Consider the following 16,535-nt stretch of genomic DNA (forward strand, 5'->3'; position numbering starts at 1 on the left):
TGTCCTCTCGTACCCAGACACGTCGTCTCTCTGGAGCTGCAGGGATTGTCTCATCCACACAGAGGTGTCCAGTGTTCACTGTGCTACACACACCGTTTGGAAGAGGAAACCAATAACCTCCACAGAGAGAAGTCACTATCAGAATGACACTGACATTCACAGCCTGCAAACACACAGGAAACATGAAGCGTGTTGTTTTTGACACATTCAATTACTGAGAGATCGTATTCGCCAGCAACTATCATGTGTTGTTTTATTATAAAACAAACATCAAAATGAACACAAAAGTCCAGACAATAAAATACATCAAGGGGAAGAAGCAAAAAAACACAAAAAACCCTATAACATCCTAACGATAGTAACTGCAGCCTGCTACTGGCTGGATGAGCGTTGCTTTCTTCTTTTACCAGTCAGGACCGAAAGCTAGACTCAGGACTCCTGACGGGACGTATTGACAGCTTGAGTTGACCTGGAAGACAGAGTTCTGGAAAGTTCTAATAGCACGAGTGTGTGTGTTTGCTTGAACTTTACAAACGACAAAGAAATTGCAGCAGGATCGAAAACATTCCGGCTATTTATTTAAAACGCAGGCCGGACTTCTTCAATGAAATACACATCTTCCTCGTAGAGCTTCTCCCTCTGACAGTTTCTGACCCTCGGCTTCTTTTAACCAACATAAAATAACGACAATAATAAAATGCGATAAAACTGCTCCCTTCCCAACCAAGAAAATGCATTTATATTAATATCACATCAACATTAAATAAGGTCATCAGAGCACAGGAAATAAACGTGAATGACTGAATAAAAAGCAAAGTAGACAAAAGATTTTTCACAAAGCTAAAACTCCTCCATCAATTCAAATGTGATGAAACATCATCAACTTTTTACATAACATCAAGGCCATTTTGCTTGAGAGCTTTACATCATATATGGACATCGTATTCCAAGAAATACACTTTCTCACGTCACCGCTGTGTCGCAGTTAATCTTCCCATCATGAGGCGATGCACCCCCCGAAACTGTGAGTGGTGCATTTCTGCCTGTGGCCTCAAAAGAGGACGTCCACAGATCGACAGCAGAGACGTTATTCTCTTACCGACGATTTGTTACCAGTGGAAAACGTATCGCGGCTGAAATCCACGGTGAACTGGACTCTCCTTTTCTGAGCCAGATTCTACGTGTCACAGTTCTTTTGTTCTTCTCCTCTCAAGCAGTACGTAAGAATTCTACTTCTGTTCATCTGCCTATGTACAACCTATATACAAATCACATTGCGTGTATGCAATTCATGTCTTATGTGCACCACTGGTCAAAGGTTTTTGGATCGCCTCACTTTTCCACGGAAATAGTACGAAGGTAAATCTGTAAATCAGCCTAAAGTAAAAAAAAGTTTATCGATGACTTACTGCAGGGAGCAGTGTCGCTGTTAGACTGGTGAGGAAAAAGACGAGTAAGAAAGACCCAATGAGACCAAACACTGAAGACAAGAAGCAGACGGAGGCTTCACGTGATGAAGAGCAGCACAGTCTTCAGATTGAAACCTCGTGCTGCTGATTTGCGATGAACTGAACCATAATATTTTTTTTTATTAAACGTAATTGAACAAGAAGATTCCAAGATTAAATTCCAAATTTTTAAAAAACAGCTTGAAGAATTGAGACGTTCTAAAACCTTTGACCTGTCGTGTTGATGAATTTCTGTGTGTCCTTATTTTCTTATTATCCCACAATCGACTGCTTCCCTGTGCTACTTTGACGTTTTGCTAATCCAATAATTGTTCCTCTGTCCTGACAGAGCAGAACGTGTCAGCAGCAGCTGTGTGTGTGTCATTATTGCAACAGCAGGTCACTTTCCAATAGTTGTGTTGCCGCTGCTTCCTAAAGTCTCAGCAAGCTGTTCATGGAACGAAGCGTCACTTCAAATGGTCACTTGATTCAAATTTCAGGACAACTGACTGAAGTGTCCTGTGATGCTCAGCAGTACAGTGCTGGCATTGTACTGTGTATGAGGTAGATAAGAAGAGACTGTGCAGGCCACTCTCTGTCTGCAGCTCCCAGCACAGCCTTGCTCAACAGGTCTGGGCAGTCCACTCTTGAATAGACTGAAGCCCTTAATAGAAGCTTGCGAGTTTACTGAGACATTAAACAGTTACCGTGCGCCAGAAATGATTGTACAGCTCGGCTTCCTACAGCTAATCAATGCACTGCTGCACTGCATCTATTTAAGCTATGAGATCATGGTCCCTTTTCCCTGTGGGGCCTATTTCACCTGATTTCCCTTGTTGTTTAGCATTGTTTAAAATGAGGCAGTTAGCCGGCGTGGTACCATTAATGGCCAGAAGGTGGCGTGATTGTGCTGCAACAGGGCAACTAAGAGTTAGAGGAGCAGATGTGTAGCTGCTGTGTGGATACAAGGCTGCGGTAGACGAATCCATGTTCGTGGATCAGCGTGAGGGTGTGAATATGTGACAGTTACAGAATAAGGTGTTGGCTGATGAGTCGGGTGTTTTAAGTCGTGTTTGTTCAGGAGGCTGCGATGGTCGTGCCCCCGCTGAGGCGCAGCAAGATCTGCTGACAGTCCTGCAGGGACCGGCGGTCTCCCACCCGCTCCAGGGTGCGCTTGGCCTCGGCGAGCAGGCGGGCGCGGTGCCCGGGCGGAGTTAGCAGGGGCATGGGCAGGTGGCGGCAGGCCAGCAGGATGGCGTGGGCCCTCTCCCTCTCGCCCAGGACACACTCACCTTCAGAGAGCAGCAAGAAAAGAGGAGGAAAAGTACAGATTAGCCTCCACTGCTTCCTGGTGTGTGTATAACTGTTATTAATAAGATTAATAATGACCACAGGGAGCTGATCCTGAGCCAGCAGCCAAGGTGAACTTCCACTGTTATGATTCAGTGAGGATGATGGTTCAATATGTAAATATGAGTCCGTGTCTTACCGGCTGTGTAGGAGTTGTGTGTCCTGCGTCGGAGGTTGTGCTCCAGCAGCTGGTGTGTCCTTGTGGGACTGGCACCGGCCATTAGCCTCACTGTGGTCTCGTGGAGAAACACCTGCAGGAAGAACAAGGAACATCACACGATTGGTTCTCTGGGTGAAGCCGGTGAAGCTGTGCACTCACATCATTCACTACCAGAGATACATGAGTGGAAACTTTCAGGTAAAAGCATTTTTCACTCACAACAGAATCTCGTGCAATGATTATGATGAAACGTTTTTTTTGAGTGTTGCACAAGTCAGGACATAACTAATGATCAGGAAGCAGCAGCAGTTGTTAAAGACCCTCTGGCTCCAGTAATGACTCCTCAAACAAAACCTCACCAGTATGATTGATGTGTGCAGCTGCAGTGAGAGTTCTGCAGCTGATAACAGTGGGAGAGAACATGATTTCCAAGGCTCATGACCAAGATGAACGGCCGTACCTTGTGTTGCGCCTGCCTGTAGCACTGTGTGAGCTTCCTGAGCGCGCTGAGGTCCCTCTGAAAACCAGCCAACTGAGATCCAGGGGCCGGGCCGGGCTCTCCGTTGCTGCTGCCCCCTCGCTGCCACAAACTGGTCCTCAAGGTCAGCAGGAGGTCGCACACCAGGAGCTCCACCCCCTTAGGAGAGAGGAGGGACACAAATCAAAGAGCCGCTGGGTGCAATCTCCGACATTTATCCCCCACCCCAAAAAAAAATCAAGGAGTAACATGCAGAACTTTCCAGTGCGGCCTCATGTGAAGTGATGGGGGTGTGTAGCGGGTGCGTGCAGATTGGGGAGGCCTCTGTACTGCACTGCAGACACATTGCACTCAGCTTCAGGATCATGCAATGCAACTACAATGCACCACAGCCACCTCCTGCCACCCACACTGCGCGCGCACACACACAAACACACACACACAAATATTCCCCTGCACACGTTTTCCACTATCGCCTCGGGGGCAACACACCTCTTATTGTGACCTAACAGAGAAGCAAACAAGTATAAACACACTCACACACAGCCTCATATCAAGTGTGTGTGTGTGTGTGTGTGTGTGTGTGTGTGTTTACACGCATGATGAAACCTTGAATGCTTCGACTTCAGTGAATCCTGATTATCTGATATGAAACATGCAGCATGAGGCAAGTTGTTTTTTGGGATTACACCAGAAACCCTGAGACCACAAACCCGGAGCAGATCTTACGGTGATGTCAGTGACGACGGTGCTTGTGGCAGCTTCTTTGATTTCTACCTTGTTCAGCCAGTTGCCCGACTGGGCGAGTGGTTCGGAGATGCTGGCGCGCAGGTGGCTGCTGGCTCTGTCACAGTGGGACAGACAGGCCACTGCTCCTTCTCCCTTCAGAGGCAACAGACTCATCTGAACCGCTTTGCAGAGCTGCAGCACGGCCTTGGGAAGAGAGTGGCTGGAACAGGGAGGAACAGGGAGGATGGTTAATGAGAGTATTTATAAAACAAGGACACACTTGTTCATCTTTATCAACATCCTTCAGTTTGATTTAATGCCAAGGTTTGAAATCGAGATAAAAAGCTTCAGTCGGACTAGTTTCTTTTTAATCTCGACTTTTTCTCTAGACGCGACTGTTCAAACATACAAACGAGATTGATGAGTGAGAATCGCTTAACAGGCGGCTTCTGGCACAACGTTCTGCAGATTCATATTGAGAATCTTTTCATATCGATTAGGAATCTACAAACCTGTGTAAAATGTATTGCTTCTATAACTGAATCCAGCTAGAAATGATCTTAAATAAGTCAAAGCTCAAACGATTCTTGTAACGCGAGCTGTTAAATAATTGAAATGGAGAACGACAGGCTTTGTCTTCACCAAGTGAATTCTAGTGTCTGTACTTCAGTGTGAGCGTTTATGTTCTGTAACTTAAACACTATTTCACTTACTCGAGAGTGTGCAGAGCCCTCGGCATTCGCTCGGCCTCGGCCAGCAGTGACCTCACGGCCACGTCGTCACCCTGCAGCCAGTGCACCGCAGCCTTCAGCACCAAGGCCCACCAGCGACTCACCGGGTCTCCCACTGGCACAGAGAAGACACAGGAATTTATATAGAGAGAAAAATCAAAAAGTGGAGAATTTAGTTTTTGTTTTGGCTGAGAGAAGCTTTTTCTTGCTAAGATTCACATCAGGTATGATGTGGTGGCTAAGTAACGATTTCCTTTCCTGTTTTATCAATGATCAACACTGTAGTTAATTAATATGTGTTCATATCCCCCTGGAAGTAATTTATTACCCCAAATCAATGACTGCAAGTCTTATCTGTGATGATTCAATAAAAAGTTAATTGCAAAGGCTGAACTGGCTGAAAGTGAAGCCAAGAAAATCCATCACTGTTGACGGTAAGAACTCAGATGATTATCTGGTTAATCCTCAGTGACGAGCTCCCCCACACAACTGCATCAATCATCCGATGTGATTCATGCTTCTGTCCACATGGGACGGTTGTTCTCTTCATGCTATTCATACCTGGTGTGGTGGTGTGATTGGGAGGAGTCGAGAAGGGAGGAGGAGGGGAAGGAGAGTCCTCCGTACAGCTGTTCAACAACTGGAGGAACTCCATAGCACTGGAAAACTCCCTGAAAAAGTACCAGAGCAAGAAATAGAAGGAAGACGTTTAGTGAGTACATTTTTAATACACACCAAACTGTAAAGATCCAGGAAGCCCTGGACACTGCTGCCTTACCCAGAGTCATTCTTGCGTTTGCCTGCGTCGGAGTCGCTCTGCGGCTGAATGAGCGTGTGAACAGCTCGCTCCAGAAGCTTCCTGCAGAAACAGCGGTGCAGCTGGGCGATGGGGTCGACTGCAGGAAGATCCAGACGTCAGAGGAACAGCTTAATTATCGCACATTCAAAATCTTTCTTTCAGACCCACTCCTCCACTCATCACTCACAACTTACCCGAATCTCTCTGAGAAGTGTACACGCTGTCGCTGCACTCAGACTTCACTGACCAATCACAGCTCAGGAAGAACTGCCTGCCCAATGGGGTGAAGAGCCAGCGGAGGCAGTCGGGGATCGGCTTGGTGTCTGAGTGACTGGCCACACTCTCAGCACAGCTCAGCAGGTAACCCTGGGAGACAGACACCGAGGAAAAGCTGCTGAGTTAAATAAATGTATCACCTCCTCCGTCTGTTATGTTTATTTAAAGCTCTTTGAGATAAACCGAGGACAGATGATGGATCAGGAAAAAGACATACAGGCAAAAAGGAGAGGTGGTGGCCCAGCAGTGTGCGCAGGGCCGTTGCTGCAGTCACGTAGATCTGGGTGAGCTGAGCAGGGGCCATCTTGCCTTGGGCGCTCTCGCTGAGGTTGACAGCGCTGAGAGAGAAAGACAAAGCCCACAGGCTGCTTCGCTGAGGCAACTTTCCTACAGACGGAGAGAACACAACCTGTATCACTGCATTCACATTTTCATAGCATGCACTTACTGAACTCTGTATTCTGCAGTTCATTAAGTCCAAACCATGAATCATATCCCGACAGCCTGTGCACAGCAACGGCGGCGGCTCACTCTGTCCTCGACACTCACCTGTGAGCTGCAGCTGACTCAGACGGTGGTAAACCAGAGCCGCGTCCTTCGCACTCGTCCGAGCCTCCTCTCCCTCGTGCTTTCCTCTGACCTGGTGAACCAGCCATCCCAGAGGAGTTGGACGATGCAGGCAGTAGCGAATAAGATTCCAGGACAGCGAGCAGACCAGATCCAGATTGGTGGAGGGAAGAGCCCGGGTCAAGACGGCCAAGCAGGTCTCTAAACTAACCAATGCTGCTGTGAAATCTCCCTGCAGGAAAAAAAAAGGAGATGGTGAAAAAATTGTATAAGCTGTTCATTACTCAATTGAGGGAAGGTCACGAGTTAGATCTGAACACGATTTGAACAAACGGCTAAAAATAAATCTGTGCAGTGAGCGAGACAGACATCTGTTTGTTTCAGACATCTGGGATTATTATTTGCTTGGATTTAGAGCTGAAAGTTTTATATACAACCACAAAAAGAAACTGAGATGTTCTGTCTATGATGACGTCCACACTGTTTTTGTATAACCAGACTATTAGAAAGATTATTTTATTTCTGTCCTTTTACTAGATTTGAATGATTTTGGCCCCAGTGATAGTTCTGTGCCAGCCCTCGTCCGGACGTGTACTCACCCTGTTGAGATGCAGGTCGGCTTGTTTGCGATGCCTCCAGAAGGACACAGACTTCGGGGAGTGAAGGAGTGTGACGGGCTCCCACAGGTAGAGCACCCTGACACAGCCCCACACAGCTCCCACGCCACTCAGCACCCACACCATCACCCATGGCAACAGGCACCGCAGCCAGGACGCTGGGGGACGAGAGGGAATGAGATATGAGGTGAGGTCGTGGGTTTAAAGGGGATCGTGAAACCCTCATTAACAGCTGCGGTCAGTCCTGCTCACCGAAGTCCTGTGTGTGTGTTGGGAACCAGACGAGTGTTCTCGATGGCCCGTGGCCGGCAGAGAGGCCGTGGCTCCCTGAGGCCTCAGAGCCCAGAAGAGAGGGCAGCGGGTTCAGTGACAGGCAGAAGAAGGTGAGGGCACAGAGAAGCAGTCGAGAACGATCCATCACTCCGACGGTGGACGGAGAATCTGGCTCACTCTTCACCTGACAGAGAGAGAGAGAGAGAGACATTATTTAATTATTATTCTGAAGGCTTGTTCTTTGCTGCCACAGAGGAAATAAACGCCTGGCGACTGAAAACAAGTTCATAGCCTCATTCGACATCTTCGCCGCAGGAATCAATAAATCAATGAAGAGTCTAATCTGGTCTTTGTGTGTTTGCGTGTTACCTTGTCGTGATCCAGTAAGGGACTGCCGGGCTCCGAGTCAACACAGTACGGAGAGAACTGCTCAGGGGAACCGGAGCCAGAGTCCGAGGCTGGAGGTGACATCATCACTATTTCCTGTTTGAGGTCCACATCCTCAGACAGCGTCACTGGCTCTGAGACAGAGAGAGAGTCATTCAAATCTCAACCTGTTACAGATGTGGCTCTGCGCTCAGCGACGTCAAACACTTACTGTTCTTCTGGTTTCCCATTTTAAAGGCCAGGTTCTCCTGTCGTAGTTTGTGGTTGACCTGTTGCAAGTATTTGATGTAGTCGATGGCCTTCCTGAGCACTCCTGATTTATGCATCTGGGAAGAAAGGCATGAAGACCAAACATATGAGGATCCAATTCACACCCTCAAGCAACTTGTGACATTAAAGTGTGTTAATGTTGAACTCACGAACCTTAGCGTCGTTGCCCATGACCAGGTCCCTAAGCTCCAGGATTTTGTCATTGATGGAGGAGCGGTACCTCTTCTCGATGATGTTGTGTGTCGTCCTCCTCTCGCCCTCCTTCACCACTCCTCCCGGGCCCAGTACTCCCATGTTCATGAAGCCGTGATCCATATTTGATCTGGCTACATTTGTGCAGTGGGAGGAGCCTGGCTGCAGCTGCTTGATTGGCAGCTTGTCTCCTCCGCCCATCACCATAGGGACGGTGGTCAGGATGTTGCTGCTCATCAGCGTCTGAAGACCAAAATCAGTAGAAGTGCAATAGCGTCAGTGTGAAGTATTAATGGTTAATTGGTCTGTGTGATGAAGGACTTGTTTATTTGTGTTTTGTAGTAGTAGTCACGCTGTTGGCGGACAGAAAGCAGCCAATCAGATCCCTTGTATTGTTTACTTGCTGTAGTGAAAAGTGGATGAGAGAGAAGGATAACGATGCATCAGATAAAATAAAGAATTAGCCAACAGAAACCACAATTCTCTGTGTCCAGATGTAAATAACTATTGTGTGAATTTGAAATCAGCTGCGTTAGAATAAGTTCAGCTCGCTGTATGTTAGCATTAACAATGGTAATTGTGAATAAGTGGCTACTCCTCAGGTCTCTCGCTAATGAGCACGTCTTCTTGGAATGCTAGTGACCTGTTAATTAGTAAAACTCCTTTTAAACAGGCTGTGGAACTCCAGAGTTTGCTTTTTTAAGGAACCAAATTCAGACCTTTATTGAGAGCTAATGTGAAGTCACTGAAGCTGGTTTCATACCGGGACTTGCAGAGTGTTCTGGAGGGGCGTGGTCAAGGTGGTGATCCCATTGGGGCTCTGCATGGTCGACAGCACCTGAGTGCCATCTGGTTTGAGAGTTGTGAGAACCAGCGAATCTGTTTTCAGAATCTGAGGCTGCTGGACCAGAACCTGTGGAAAAAAATACAAAGGGTCAAAGTGAGACTTTTATGTTTGCTCACAAGCAGTTAAAAAAATGAAAAGTTTGATATTCAGGTCCACTGTGGCTCTACCAACTTTATGACACAAACTTATTTGTCTAGGAGCTATTTCAGATTGATAGTTTGGTTTGTTGAAATATAAATCTTTTACTACTAGATATCAAACAACCATATCTACTCTCTATCTGACTCATTGCTCTCTCGTACCTGCTGCACCTGCTGCTGCATAGTGTGGACTGTGGTCGGTGCTGCAGAGAGAGTTTGGATGGTTTGACCTGTTGGAGTCAGAAGACGCTGATGCTGAATGGTCAATGGTTGGAGCTGTGGTGACGTCATGATGCTCTGCATCTGTGGTTGGATGACTGAGAAGAGGAGACAAGAGGAGCCACGTTATTATCGACCACTTAGTGATATCAATCTCCCATGTTCAACAGAAAACACTATATGTCACCTTGGAAACCAGGAGTAGAAGTCTGGTGGCAGATCACAGGGCTCTGGATGAAACGCGACTGCCCACCGTTGGGGGCAATCATCACAGTTTGCCCCGCCTGGGTCTGGATGGGCGTCTGGCATTGAGTCTGAACTAAGGTGTGGACCGGGAAGCTCTGGGTCTGCATCGGGATCCCCTGGGTGTGCATCTGCATTCAAGTGAAAAGGAGGGATAAGAGAAAATGCTGACACAGCATAAAGCAGTTTATCTGCCTTTGATGATGTACTGTTTTGGGGAAAATGTGTTTTACTCGAGACAATAAACTGCATCTCTCAGGTTGATGCAGTATTTGCTGAGATGTGCATTGGTTTGTAGGGATGCTGAGCTGGATATTATATTTTACAGTTTGTCAGGACTCGGAAATTTCTATCATATCAGCAAAAGCTTTTTAAATGTATGGATGGAACAATAACAGAAAATAAGACCTTGACAGAAAACAACATTAAAGCTAGAGAGGCAGGCACTTTGAAAAAAGCTCCGGACTCATAATTACAGCACCAGTACCTCAATGCAGCAGTCATGTACCCTGATCAGCTCCACACAACTTTAAACCATCGACTCTAAACACAGCTTTCAATACTTACTAGTAGAATGAGTAAATTAAGTTATTACCCAAGTCTCGCGTGCAAGTGGTATGATAGTTGATACCTGGATGGTAGGCTGAGCCGTCTGTTGGGGCTGAGGCTGGATGGGTTGGACCACCTGAGGCCGAGGCTGAAGGAGCGGAGGGCTGCGGGTCACCTGCTGCTGCACAGAGGAGGCGGGGATAGGGGAGGGGGTCTGGGCGGGGGTGAGGGGAGGGGTGAGGGGTAACGACTGGGGAGATAGTGTCTGTGGGCTGGTGAGGGTAACGCTGGAGTTCAGGTAGGTAACTGGGGTTGGTGTCTGGGGGGTTGGGGGCGCTTGAGGGGTTTGAATGGTGGGACGCGGGGTGACGCTGGCCCTGCCGCTCGGTAGCGAGCCTGTTGGGTTCATCTGGTCCTCAAACAAGTCTGGGAAGTCCCCCACTTGGTTGCTGACAAACTGCAGCATCTCTGAAGAGGCAGAAAAACACGGGGCATTACAATAAGTTTGGATTTGATTAAGAAATCAAATTCATTCAATTGATTCAGTAACACGAAAATAGATATAACAGCTTAAATACCAAGAAAGGTCATTTAGATAAATCGATCAGTGACAGACCTGTAACAATATTTGCAACATTAACTTATTCCCATGACTCAACAATTACTTGATTGCCTTTAGACCAAGGCGTCGTCTGACAGCCAATATTGTCCTTGAGTCAGATCCTCAACTGAATCTACAGACAAGGTGACAAGGCCCCCCACTGTATATCTGGCAGAGATATTACACAAGACAGATAAGACTAGAAAATCCCAAAGAGGCCCGGCCTTGAACTTTCACATGCATTCACAGAAACAGCTACTGAACTGCTCCGGTCATAAACCAGAGAACAGATCAGGTCTGTGAACCTTCAGCCTTGAGAGTGAACAGGATGTAATCTTACAGATGACCCTCAAAGACAATAGGAGCAGGGTAAAAGAGCACTGAGATAAAAGCTCTGATGGATAGAGCTGATTGATGACGGATGGATAGATGGACAGATTGCCCAATGATGATGATGAATGTGCACTGAACGCCACTTTTTAAAAAGAATTGTGCAGTAAATCAAATGCCACCTACCGCCATTTGTTGCTGCTGAAAAACTGTGCGACTTATTAAAAACCTAATGGTCTTAAAAACACATCAAGCTGCATATGTTTATTTAACAGTTTAGTTTGGAATTACAAGAAACTCACTAATTTACAAGCACATGCATCTTCTTCCAGTATTAAATATAAACAACGTGGGGAAAGAAAGGAAAGATTGAAGAAAGCTCAGCCAAAGGTTAAATATCTGGGGATCGTTGCTTTGTTCAACAGATTATATAAAACATGATTCTTTGTACCACACTAAGTTTTTATCATTGTAAAGATCCACAGTTTTATATACATCACTATAGGTTCAGCCAATGGGGTCAATAAAATCTCGTCAAGCTGAAACTACCTCCTGGAACTTCCTCTTTCTCCACGGCAGAGCACGACCAGAAAATCCAATCCACAAACGGACCATTCATAATATTCCGCATTCATCAGTTCCTGTATTTAGAGACTGTGCAGCCCTCAGCTCCTCAACACAATTCAAAATAAATAAATTTTAATAGAAAAAGATACTTGATCTCTTATCTGTGACAAATATAGACTAGAAATCTGATTTAACTTCAAATGCTAATGACATTTCAAACTATGATGAAAAGCATCAGAGGCCATGCAAAACCTCCAATGCTATTTATACAGTAATAATGCCATTTCATAATTACCTCATCATATTGTTATTTACACCATATGATGTGTAAATCTCAATAAGTAGATTATGTTATGCTGTATAGATTGTGTTTCTGATCTGGAAACTGATTTTCTGACTTGATCTATATAAGCTTCAGGTCATGTCTCTAGTCCTGAAGGAAGCAGAGATACCTGGAGGAATTCCCCCCCCCCCACTGTGCTTCTCGATGCTTTCTCACTTCTTTGCAACTTCGTCACTTATATGATGGGGAATAATTTCCTAATAAATACATTTAATTGTCTGTCTAGTCCTATTTTTTGCAGAGTTAACTTGGGAAAGTGTTTTCAGACAACATTTTGTCGACATTTTGTCTTTGACTGATTAGCTCCAAAAGTTAATCATCAGGAAATACACACACACACACACAGACACACACACACACACACACAGAGACAGGGGCAAAAACAACACTCAGCTTCCAGCTACATCGAGGTGCAGGGAAACAAAGTTAAAATGCACGCAGACAGTTTCAGATGCTCACACCGTAGTAATATTAACCAGCCTGTCTGTTTGGAGCATGTATAAATAATATAGGCGGACACAATAGACCGTGCACTTATACACCTCCACGGGGGCAGATTGCTAATGACAAACCGGACAAAGCCACTCCTAGCCCCCAGAGTTTCAGACAAGCAGGCACAAAGGGTAAATCCATCAAAGAGGGACAGTTTGCTCGGCTGCTGAGAGCAAAGAAAATAGGTTACATAACCAGAGCCACGGTTGCTAAGGGAATAATTGAGAGAGGGAGAATGTTCTAGTTGAATATAGGGTCAACTACTTGAGCCCTTTCAGGGGCCTCCGAGGCCTAACTCTCAAAGATACGCACATGGCTCATCTGAAGAACAAATGGTTAAATATCTTCGGAGATGTGCATTAAACCAGCTGCTGCAGACAAACTCAGCTGAGACTCCATTTAATATTCAAAAGTGGCTGTGATGAATATATATCTCAAAGAATTACCTTATTATCAATCAGCTGTGGGCCAAACAGAGACTAGCAGAATTGAGTGTGGGCTTTCTCTGAGCAATTTGCCTCTATGTTCATCAGTCAGTGGTCACTTCTCCCTCACACACACAATCTGTAAATTCCTCTCTTTTGACACGATGATTAAGTAGGATTACATAACTGTGGCCGGGGGTGCGCTGTCTGCTCATTCTGTGTAAAGGCTCCCATTGAAGTGAGAATTACCACCAGACACCACAAGACAGGTAGAGTTTCAGGAATGTTTCATGAGCCTGTGTGCAGGATCATCAATTTGGGCCATAACGGTTTGATACATGCTGTAGCCTTGCTGTTGTGCTATAGTGCTAACACAGCTAGCCTTACTAGGACAACGTACTGACTTCCATTCATTGTGGACAACCTCACCGAAACCTTATCTCTAATCTTAACCTTGACCTACTCATGTCTAACCTTAACCTATCCACCACATATCTTACCCCGAACCTCAACCAGGACCTCAGAGATGATGATTACAACTGAGCTTTGGTCCCTTGAGCTTTACTGGTCCTGACAAGGTCAGTGTGTATGTGGCAAAAAGTCATAAAGAGGCAAAAAAAGAAACGAGCGTGTGCGCTTAGACGCTTAGACACACAGACACAGACACACACAGACACACACACACACACACACACACACACACACTCAGAAAGACAGACAGACAGACAGAGTCTCAGTCTGGTCTGGTGACTTTGCATTCAGTAAAATTCCACCCTGATGGGAATCTGGTGACTGTGCGCTGGCCGGCGTTACACCAAAAGCCCAGTCCTTTCACTGAGTGCCAGAGGGTTGAGCTTGTTTTGATTAGAGGGAGATTTGATCAAGGATGCTGTCTGTCTGTCCGTCTGTCTGTCCGTCTGTCTGTCTGTCTGTCTGTCTGTCTGTCCGTCTGTCCGTCTGTCTGTCTGTAGAGTGCAGAGCTGGATCTTTACAGAGATGCTGTCCCACAAACTTTAGCTCGGCAGAATAAGCTCTGAGAGGATACTGAAGAGACTGCACAGGGTTTCCTCTTTTAACTCTCCCAAATACTTCAATCATGACATGAAAGTCTGAAAGTACATACAGTAAATAATTGTTTCTACAAGCTTGGTGAGTAAGTTACACTCGTGTGTCACTTACTGCCCACGCACAGTTTCCTGACGCATGACACCTCACACTGAAACCAGCTCTGCTTCATGGAATATAACACTCCATCACCTTTCCATTAACGCCTGGCTGTTTCATTTAGAAACAACGATCGGAATGGGAATACTTTGAGAATACATTTGAAGTTTTTCTTTACGTGTATGTGTATTTGTTTTATGTTTTCATGTTTCTTTCAATAAACTGTCTCTGTGGAGATGATGATGGATTTAAAAAAACACTGACACATCAGCTTTTGCCTTTTTTGACAAGTAAACATGAGGCAATATATCGATATATAGTGAGTGAGAGTGGCAGCGCTGACGAGAGCTCACTTCACCAAACCTCTGTTTATTTACCTTCTCTTATTGGCTCTTTTTGCACACACACTGCTTTATTATCGCGTTGTATTTGATGTTTTTTATTATATTTGTGTATTATTTAAATCGTCCAACACTTTCCATTGAAGTGTTGACCCTGTGTTAACAGGCTACGACAAACATAACATGAAACTTTACGAGCAGAGAATGACAAACACCTCCTCACTCACTGCTTCCACGATTAGTAGGAAATATATATATATATATAGGGCTTTTGTTTTGTTGCTATTGAATAACATTGTTTTGAGATAATTGTTATTAATGTGGTTTATAGCCCAGCCCTGGTCCAGATGGAAGTTTTTAAGAGTTTAATGAAGAAACTTTGTCCAGTCTCTAATAAGCATCATCATCATCATCATCATCATTAGAAGAAGAAGAAGAAGAAGAAGTGCACAGTTAGGAAGAAAATAAAAGCCCAAACAAAGTCGAGTCTGTGTAGATGTTGGTTAAACAAGCAGATGAAGAACTTGAAGCTCCAGCAGCTGCTTGGTGAATAGTTTAAATGTTAAACTTCACCCAGATGTGCTCAGCTGCTCAGCCTCTCGCAGACCTGTCACTCAGGGACACTCACTCCACCAGGAAACACGGAGCATCGCTAGCGGGGACACTCACCGTCGATGTCCCCCAACGTGAACTCGTCCCCTAACTCCGCTAACGTGGTGTCCATGGTCTCCATGTACTCCCCGGTGTCCATCCTGTCCCGGCTGACAGCAGCTCGCCTCCCCGGCTGCTGGCGGACGGTCGCGGGGGAGAAGAGACACGGTCCGCGGGCTGTCCTCTGGAGCTCAGCGGCGCCCTGCGACCACACGTACCCGGTAGAGAAGGGTTCTCTTCACCGGAACAACCGTGAAACAACACCGGAGCCTCGGGGGAGGCGCGACTTCACGGAGATAAAGTAATTTACACCGATTTAAGCTTCTGGCGACGCCATCTTGCTTCACGCGTCTTACGTCATTCACAAACAGACTCGGGGGCCCAAGACGGGCTCTGATTGGCGGAAACCCCGCCGTTGTTGTCATGAGACCAGTCGTCCTCAACCAATGGCGGCGTCGCATTCAGCGTGGTCTGATAGTGCGTCAACCTCAGAAGCTCCTGTGTCATTTGAATAAACCGCGCCCCCTATCTTCATCAAAACAACCTCACCTCACTCTGTATACACATGAAGAACTAAATAACTAATAACTACAGAACTAAATACATGAACAAGTCAACAAACAACCTCACCTCACCCTGTATATACATGAAGAACTGCATAACTACATAACTAAATACATTAACATGTCAACAAACCTCCCCTCACTCTGTATACACATGGAGAACTACATAACTACATAACTACATAACTAAATACATAACAAATAACTAAATACATAAACAAGTCAACAAAACATCAAAACAACCTCCCCTCACTCTATATATACATGAAGAACTACATAACTACAGAACAAAATACATAAACAAGTCAACAAACAACCTCACCTCACTCTGTATATAGATGAAGAACTACATAACTACATAACTAAATACATAACAAATAACTAAATACATAAACAAGTCAACAAAACATCTAAACAACCTCACCTCACTCTGTATATACATCAAGAACTAAATAAATACATAACTACATAACTAAATACATTAACAAGTCAACAAAACAACCTCACCTCACTATAGATATACATGAATAACTAAATAACTACATAACTAAATACATAACAAATAACTAAATACATTAACAAGTCAACAAAACAACCTCACCTCACTATATATATACATGAATAACTAAATAACTAAATACACAAGATTCACAAAAAACATCACATAGCAAAGATTTAAAATCTCCAAGGGGAACACAAGACTACATGAGACAAGTTCTGTAAATCATCCATTTAGCAGCTGCATGGTAACTGAATCCAGTTCTGACAATGTGGAGCGCACAT

The 16,535-nt window shown here is 45.3% G+C and overlaps 1 protein-coding gene across 6 annotated transcripts; it reads right to left on the reverse strand.

The window, feature by feature from the left end:
* Positions 1-227: 227 nt before the first annotated feature.
* Positions 228-15,561, reverse strand: srebf2 (sterol regulatory element binding transcription factor 2). Of its 6 annotated transcripts, none has more exons than XM_035180347.2 (21): positions 15,208-15,561; positions 10,358-10,743; positions 9,671-9,857; positions 9,427-9,581; positions 9,041-9,190; positions 8,630-8,680; positions 8,239-8,520; positions 8,027-8,141; positions 7,798-7,949; positions 7,408-7,612; positions 7,138-7,313; positions 6,521-6,770; positions 6,189-6,358; positions 5,890-6,061; positions 5,675-5,792; positions 5,458-5,567; positions 4,879-5,011; positions 4,166-4,385; positions 3,419-3,595; positions 2,938-3,049; positions 228-2,740 (listed from the first exon to the last, which is right to left on the reverse strand). In XM_035180347.2, exons 1-21 carry the CDS (start codon positions 15,287-15,289, stop codon positions 2,526-2,528), a joined length of 3,618 nt encoding a protein of 1,205 aa, XP_035036238.1. In that variant the 5' UTR covers positions 15,290-15,561; the 3' UTR covers positions 228-2,525. The 6 variants fall into 6 exon arrangements, with proteins under 6 accessions (XP_035036238.1, XP_035036239.1, XP_035036237.1 ...); XM_035180348.2 differs by having other exon boundaries at positions 4,214-4,385; positions 10,322-10,743; XM_035180346.2 differs by having other exon boundaries at positions 10,322-10,743.
* Positions 15,562-16,535: the final 974 nt, after the last annotated feature.

The sequence above is a fragment of the Hippoglossus stenolepis genome, chromosome 16, assembly GCF_022539355.2.
Source record: "Hippoglossus stenolepis isolate QCI-W04-F060 chromosome 16, HSTE1.2, whole genome shotgun sequence".
Classification (NCBI taxonomy): Eukaryota; Metazoa; Chordata; class Actinopteri; order Pleuronectiformes; family Pleuronectidae; genus Hippoglossus; species Hippoglossus stenolepis.

Excerpts from the sequence above, each read along its gene's own strand:
- srebf2 (XM_035180346.2), bottom strand. The coding sequence starts at position 15,289 with ATGGACACCGGGGAGTACATGGAGACCATGGACACCACGTTAGCGGAG. Across the intron at positions 5,012-5,457 it reads CAATCACACCACCACACCAG|TGGGAGACCCGGTGAGTCGC; the intron begins GTATGAATAGCA and ends TCTCTGTGCCAG. Across the intron at positions 3,596-4,165 it reads CCGTCGTCACTGACATCACC|GGGGTGGAGCTCCTGGTGTG; the intron begins GTAAGATCTGCT and ends CTCTCTCCTAAG.